General features: G+C 39.6%; 1 protein-coding gene and 2 long non-coding RNA genes across 3 annotated transcripts; 1 reads left to right on the forward strand and 2 right to left on the reverse strand.

The window, feature by feature from the left end:
* Positions 1-1,487: 1,487 nt before the first annotated feature.
* LOC107727979 (uncharacterized) lies at positions 1,488-2,353 on the reverse strand. Its single transcript, XR_001638414.1, has 4 exons — positions 2,292-2,353; positions 2,156-2,212; positions 2,013-2,086; positions 1,488-1,937 (listed from the first exon to the last, which is right to left on the reverse strand). It is a non-coding gene; the product is annotated as an uncharacterized LOC107727979 (long non-coding RNA).
* A 1,045-nt stretch (positions 2,354-3,398) lies between these two features.
* On the reverse strand, positions 3,399-4,507 carry LOC107727980 (uncharacterized). Its single transcript, XR_001638415.1, has 3 exons — positions 4,243-4,507; positions 4,109-4,165; positions 3,399-3,890 (listed from the first exon to the last, which is right to left on the reverse strand). It is a non-coding gene; the product is annotated as an uncharacterized LOC107727980 (long non-coding RNA).
* Positions 4,508-6,974: 2,467 nt separating this feature from the next.
* On the forward strand, positions 6,975-7,902 carry LOC107727978 (uncharacterized; the record flags this gene model as incomplete). Its single annotated transcript, XM_016538032.1, has 3 exons — positions 6,975-7,035; positions 7,158-7,475; positions 7,579-7,902. Coding segments are annotated over exons 1-3 (703 nt in total), but the record flags the coding sequence as incomplete, so codon positions are not given.
* Between the last annotated feature and the right edge of the window lie 202 nt (positions 7,903-8,104).

Raw genomic sequence — 8,104 nt, forward strand, 5'->3', positions numbered from 1 at the left:
ACACTTATAGTGTAATAGGAACAGTCTCTCAAGAGAAACCTGTGGTTGATGGTCAATAGTAAGAGCTCAGGCAGGTTTAACCTGCAGTCATTCTGTAAACACCTCGAGAGTCGAGCGCTGACTGATGCCAGTGTTGTGTTGAACTCTGTTCCTCCTATGTTTCTTATCTGTTTAACCCTTACAATAACCATAACCACTGACCTGGGGAAACACAAGACTCTGACATGACAGTGGCTGTGAAACATGTTCTTCAGAACTGTATATTGTTAACCACACTGACTCAACACACATCTGCTCTGAACACAAACTATTGCATTACTGTTGTTTCACTTCTTTCTTTTGGTAGTTCCCCTCATGGTGTTAAATTTTAGAAACAAGGTCATTGAGTTATTAGTGATAAAACTGGTTTGTTACCAAAAAGGGTATTCACTATCAATGAGTTGCTTCCTTCAGTCATAATGAGAACAATATTACCATATTATGCCATAGTCTGTCAAACTTGCTGTCCACCATTTTGAAAATCTTTGAAACTCTATTTTTTCTAACACCTTCTAGACCGCTGGTCTGAATTTAGGCAAAAAAAAAAAAAAAGTAACACTTTAGATTACAGCCCACAATTTACAACAGAAGTAAACATTATTTACAGCATAACTTTTGTAGTTACAGTGTACCTATACAGTACCTCCGTGTAGGTATAAAGGGAATAATATGCGAAGTTTGGAGAATAAAGGGGAAACAACCTGGAAAATTACAAATCATTTATACTGCAAGTATTTTGAAACTATTTTAATATTACGTGGTATGCATGACCTACTGTGAAAAACAGCAATCTTACTGTCACACATCTGTGTCGAAGGTACTGACACAAAGATGAAATTCAACAAATAAACAGCTTTAATAATCCACAGGAAGGTAATGCAGACAGGGCAGGTAGTGACACACGAGGATTAGACATTCAAGACCCAACAACAATGAACAGAAGGGAGTAACTTAAATACATGGACCAAACGAGGATAATTAACAAGACTGATGAAATTAATTAACTAACTGATGAAATCAATGGGAGACAGAAACTAGGTCAAAGGAACAAAACTAAACAGGAGAACGGGAAATGAAAGAAACACAACAAAAGTCGGTAACGCTTTAGATTACAACCCGCAATGTACTGCGTAAGTAAACAGAATTTACAGCGTAACTTTTTTGTAATTACAGTGTACCTATTCAGTACCTCTGTGTAGGTATAAGGTAACAATATGCGAAGTTTGGAGAATAAAGGAGTAATAATCTGTAAAATTACAAATTATTTCTACTGTAAGTATTTTGAAACTAAGCGGTACCTATTCTAATATTACAGGGTATGTATGACCTAACAATCTTATATTTGGGTCTCGATCACCAAAACACAATTCCAAATTATACATACAGATACACAAAAAAATAGAAAGTAAAGGAGGTGGCCAGCAGGAGTCCTCAGCCTTCCACCCAACTCGAAAATAAGAAAAAAACACTTGTGAAAGCACAACAAACTTATTAAATCACAACACTCTGTGTACACATTACAACCACAGCTGGGCTCTCCCACTATACAAGTTGACTGAAAAATACAACAAAAGAAATTACAAAAATCACAAAATACAGAAAACAAAAACCTAAACAAAATTACACTCCGAAACAAAAAAAACAAAACCACAGATAGTCAAATATCTGCTCAAGGAAACAAATAACTCACACAACCACAATACAAACCCTCCCCACACACACACACACACACACACACACATACATACGCACACAAGCATATATGGCATAAACAAACTCACGAACGTAACCAAATTAATCAAGATGAGACCCAGGCAAAACAGCAGCGCCGTCACAGCAGTGGATGTATTCTGCCCCAAACTAACAAAAATCACAGAAACCCTTGCACGTGCAGTTACCTGCCGAACATGGAAAAGTGAGTTACTCACAATACACTGAGAATTAAAAACAAGGAAACTCACAATTATACATACCGCGGGAGCGTTATGGCGGCGTACTACACATCGTTACCAGTCATAGGAAATGCAGGCTATTTGTGTGACGACAACTACAAACATAACAAATCAGCCTCTCTTGTTAATAAACAAAACTCCTTTTAACAACTAAACAAGCCTACCTGTAAACCACCGTGAGCGTCCAACACACAGCAGCCGGAAAACCAGAAACAACGATCCTGGCGGTAACAAGCACATTGATATTACCATCCCCTGTATCCTTCCACAAATTTGCGGCTTCACCGCTACTACACCTACCGTCAATTCACAATGGAAGGACCCACAAAAAGGGGCAGTACCACCAATGGCGCATCCCAAGCCACAAAACACTTCCGTTTTTATAATCCCCACAACAAGCTCTGATAGGTTTAAAGTTCCAGCATAACCTCAGCCAATAGCAATAAGGGTTATACCACCCTGCTACATTCCACGCCCACATTAGGTATCGGCGCCCCGACGATAAATCTCCTAACCCCAACAATCAATACCAAGGCCTGAAGAGAGCCATCAATGAATTAGCTACTACACCAGTGGGTGTCCTAACACCTACTACAGCCTCACCCACTGACCTTGGCAAGCGATGAACATTTGGATGTTGGCCTGCGGTTGGCCGCCTCGACCTTCGCAACGCAGCTTCATTTTCCTGGGGCAAACCGCCGGATGATGGATCTGGGGGTAGTACGAGACCTACCTCCACATTACTAAAATGGCTTGCCCCATCCAAACCGTCAAGAGTTCCCACACCTGAAGCTAGCTTCTCCACAGGGACAGAAGCACCTACCCCCTGTAATTCTGGTAGAACCACCCACAAATACACCTCATCAACACCATCCTCTGCATTCACTTCTGCACCCACTAAAGGACCCTCTTCACTATTCCCCACAGGCTGTTCAGGGTCCACTGAAGGACCTGTATCGGAGCATCTGAAGCCACTAAAAAAGCACCACAGACTGTCTGGGAGCTAATTGATGCCTTGATCCAGGTCTGGGAGGAGATCCCAGATTGCCAAAACACAATCTGTTATCTCATCAAGAGCATGCCTAGATGTTGTCAGGTGTGCATTTCCATTATTATGAGTTGCCATTGTGGCAAAGGCAGTCAAATTGGAAGCATTTACAAAACTAATATCTAACTATTAAATCGACTACGCCACCCAGAATACACTGGGAAATAACCTTATCAAAAGGCACATAGGTTCGCTACCAAGACAGGGTGAGCATGGAGACGTGGACAGGACATATAAAGACAAGCACTTTATTGAAATACAAAAGTTAAAACCACACCATACAATAATTCTACACAAGGTCTCGATCACCAAAACACAATTCCAACTTATACATACAGATACACAAAAAAATAGAAAGTAAAGGAGGTGGCCAGCAGGAGTCCTCAGCCTTCCACCCAACTCGAAAATAAGAAAAACACACTTGTGAAAGCACAACAAACTTACTAAATCACAACACTCTGTGTACACATTACAACCACAGCTGGGCTCTCCCACTATACAAGTTGACTGAAAAATACAACAAAAGAAATTACAAAAATCACAAAATACAGAAAACAAAAACCTAAACAAAATTACACTCCGAAACAAAAAAAAACAAAACCACAGATAGTCAAATATCTGCTCAAGGAAACAAATAACTCACACAACCACAATACAAACCCTCCCCACACACACACACACACACACACACACATACATACGCACACAAGCATATATGGCATAAACAAACTCACGAACGTAACCAAATTAATCAAGATGAGACCCAGGCAAAACAGCAGCGCCGTCACAGCAGTGGATGTATTCTGCCCCAAACTAACAAAAATCACAGAAACCCTTGCACGTGCAGTTACCTGCCGAACATGGAAAAGTGAGTTACCCACAATACACTGAGAATTAAAAACAAGGACACTCACAATTATACATACCACGGGAGCGTTATGGCGGCGTACTACACATCGTTACCAGTCATAGGAAATGCAGGCTATTTGTGTGACGACAACTACAAACATAACAAATCAGCCTCTCTTGTTAATAAACAAAACTCCTTTTAACAACTAAACAAGCCTACCTGTAAACCACCGTGAGCGTCCAACACACAGCAGCCGGAAAACCAGAAACAACGATCCTGGCTGTAACAAGCATTGATATTACCATCCACTGTATCCTTCCACAAATTTGCGGCTTCACCGCTACTACACCTACCGTCAATTCACAATGGAAGGACCCACAAAAAGGGGCAGTACCACCAATGGCGCATCCCAAGCCACAAAACACTCCCGTTTTTATAGTCCCCACAACAAGCTCTGATAGGTTTAAAGTTCCAGCATAACCCCAGCCAATAGCAATAAGGGTTATACCACCCTGCTACATTCCACCCCCACATTATGTATCGGCGCCCCGACGATAAATCTCCAAACCCCAACAATCAATACCAAGGCCTGAAGAGAGCCATCACTGAATTAGCTACTACACCAGTGGGTGTCCTAACACCTACTACAGCCTCACCCACTGACCTTGGCAAGCGATGAACATTTGAATGTTGGCCTGCTGTTGGCCGCCTCGACCTTTGCAACGCAGCTTCATTTTCCTGGGGCAAACCGCCGGATGATGGATCTGGGGGTAGTACGAGACCTACCTCCACATTACTAAAATGGCTTGCCCCATCCACACCGTCAAGAGTTCCCACACCTGAAACTGGCTTCTCCACAGGGACAGAAGCACCTACCCCCTGTAATTCTGGTAGAACCACCCACAAATACACCTCATCAACACCATCCTCTGCATTCACTTCTGCACCCACTAAAGGACCCTCTTCACTATTCCCCACAGGCTGTTCAGGGTCCACTGAAGGACCTGCACTGGATCCGGGAGCAAAACTCCCTTGAACCTGTGCCTTCAACAATGAACGGTGGACCCGCTTCACCTTAGCCACGTCCTCCACTGGTGCAACAGTATATACAGAGCCACCTACCCTAGGCGCTTCCATAACCCTATAGACCACAGAACTCCACACATCTTGAATCTTTTGACGCCCTCTCATACTGCACTCAAACTCATTAACTCATTTCACTAGATGTCCAGTTTTGTTGTTCAGTATTCTCCATCATGTCCATCCTTTAATAATAGAATGTGTACCCCATGGTTAAAAAATACCTATACGCCTATAATAAAATACCAATATAAAATTATAAAAAGTATATATCGTCTTTCTAAATCATTCCCAAACATAAGATTGTTGTTTAGGCCATACATACCACGTAATATTAGAATAAGCACCTCTTAGTTTCAAAATACTTACAGTATAAATGATTTGTAATTTTACAGGTTGTTACCCCTTTATTCCCCAAACTTCGCATATTATTCCCTTATACCTACACGGAGGTACTGAATAGGTACACTATAATTACAAAAAAGTTACACTGTAACTTCAGTTTACTTACGCAGTTCTTTGCAGGTTGCATATCTGGTTGTTACCCCCTTATTACCCAAACGTAACACATTGTTCCCTTATACCTACACGTATGTTCTTTATAGGTACACTATAATTACAGAAACGTACACCGTAAATTCAGTATACTTACATAGTTCTTTGCGGGTTGTAATCTAAAGCGTTACCCACACTTGTAAATAACATATCTGTACATTCATTTAAACAATTAAATTTTTATACTTCTACTTCTGTACATAGTGCATTATTAAATTTTCTGTTTCTTAGTGTTATATTCCATCCTGTGTATGTCTGCACTATCATGTATGTTTGCACGATGTCCGTACTTTCTTCTGCACTGAAGCTCTCCCTGTGTGTGTACACAAGTATACTCGGTAATAAAGCTCTTTCTGACTTCAGACTAATCTGGGTTCAGAGATGATCTCTACTCTACTGCGGTCAAACTGACTGGGTTCTGAGAAACATGTTTCCAATCCACAACAGTGAGATCATTAAGCCTTTTGGGTTCATAGCAAAGAGTTAAATCAAGTGATTAAAACTTTTAATCTAATTATTACACGGTGTAATTTAATCAATCTAATTAATCACACGTCAAATTTGGCTGAGAAATGAACCCTGGAGATAATTTAAAGTCATTATTGTGTTAACCTTTTAACCCGCACCGGCCCGAAGGGCGTGTTTAGGCGTGTCTGTGCTTTTAATTACCTTTGTTTTAAAACAATATTCAATCAACTATCATAAACTATATTTCATTTGACAGCTAAAACACTCAAGATCCATGTTCTGAGCTTGTTTTTAAATCAATACACCAGAGAGGAAAGGGTTAACATAAATGCTGAAGGACCGGCCATTAAAACATGTACAAAGTGAACGCAGTACTTACGTTTCATCGCCTATAGTTCTGGTCAGCTCGGACTATTCCAAGAAACACCAGCACAACATTTCAAGATAAGGGTCCACTCTTCAAAATGCATCCCACTTTTTAATCCAAAACAACGAAATAATACGGGGAAAAAACGAAAGATCCTCCTTAGTTTACTGCATATGAATTTAGTATTTTTTTTATATCATTACATTGTTTAGAGCATAAGAAAAAATGGAAAAAAAATAACATTTTAGAAAAATTTTATTTTTTTGTATGTTATGCTGTCTTCTGTAGAGAACACCAGGACTTAGCATTCATTCAGTTCGTATTTTTTAGTTATAGTAAAAACAAATAAAAATAAAAAAACCTTATTCAAATGTCTTCTATAGGATAAATAAAATATTTCATCAATATTTACAAGAGAAATGTGAAGCAGCATGTCTTCATTATGCACTGGTATTGAGTCACTAAACAGCAACTCTATCAGAATATCCGTCTGTAGTTATAATAATAATAATAGTCTGTAGATCAGAGGAAGTGAAGAAACACAGGAAGAGCTGAAAGTATTTAAAGAAAGAGTTGAGATCATATAACGAAGAGGAAGACTGAGAGAAAGAGAAAATGTCTGATGAGTGTCATCTGTGTCTGCTGGGACTGATCTTTCTCTCTTTACTTCTCAAAGGTAAACACACTTCTACATGCTCTTTAAACTCCTGTGAAAGAGTTCAGTGTATATATGCATACAATAAAGTTTAATGTATTAATATATAGTATAATTATCACTCAAATGTTCTTGTGTTTCAGGTTCCAGTGGAGTGGATGAGACTCATGTGTTCATCAGTTCTGGTGAAAATGTACGTCTGCCCTGTAATAATGCTCTTCCTGACTGCACATCAACTGTATGGTTCTATAACAGTTATTCAGCAGCAGTTGAACTGATTTATTTAGGGATAAAGAAGAAAGACACAGAGAGTCATGAGAGACTGAGTCTGGGGTCTGACTGCTCTCTGAACATCAGGAACATCTCAAAAGAAGATTATGGATATTACAGCTGCAGACAATATGTGAATGGAGACCAAAAACAAGGAACTGATGCTCGTGTTTATCTGCATGTTCTTCATGGTATTTTTATGATTATGTGGTCAATTTGAAAAAGGCAAATTCTTAATTTAATCTCTCCTGATGATTGAAGAGTCTGTGATTTGTGTCTTATTTTGTGTTTCAGTCTCTTCCTCCTCCTCCTCATCCTCACAGACTGAGATCAGTGCAGGCCGCTCTGTGACTCTCTTCTGTCAGTTGTACTCATATGCTGAAGTCTCTTGTGATGATTTGATGCGTTCTGAGAGAATTGAGCTGTTCTGGGTGAATCAGACTGGTGTTAAACTGACGAGATCAGACTCCAGATATCAGATATTATCCTCATCAGATCACTGTATCATCACTCTGAATACAACACTCCTGAATGAAGATCACAACAGAGAGTGGAGATGTGAAGTTACTCACAGAGATCAAGTCAAGAGCTCAGTCACATACACTGTCAAGAGTTCAGGTGAGAAAACAAGCTCATCAATCAGTTATGGAAGAGTCTGTTAGATGTGCAATTATAATACTAATGCTAAAGTTATCTTGTGTGATTAAAATATGATTGTCATAATCTAGAGTTGTCATAATCTACAGTTGTCATAATCTAAGCTGAACTAATATTCATCTTTCACAGCTCAAACTAAAACAGCGACAGCAGTGATTCCAGT

The sequence above is a fragment of the Sinocyclocheilus rhinocerous genome, unplaced genomic scaffold (assembly GCF_001515625.1).
Source record: "Sinocyclocheilus rhinocerous isolate Xijiao unplaced genomic scaffold, SAMN03320098_v1.1 scaffold3900, whole genome shotgun sequence".
Classification (NCBI taxonomy): domain Eukaryota; kingdom Metazoa; phylum Chordata; class Actinopteri; order Cypriniformes; family Cyprinidae; genus Sinocyclocheilus; species Sinocyclocheilus rhinocerous.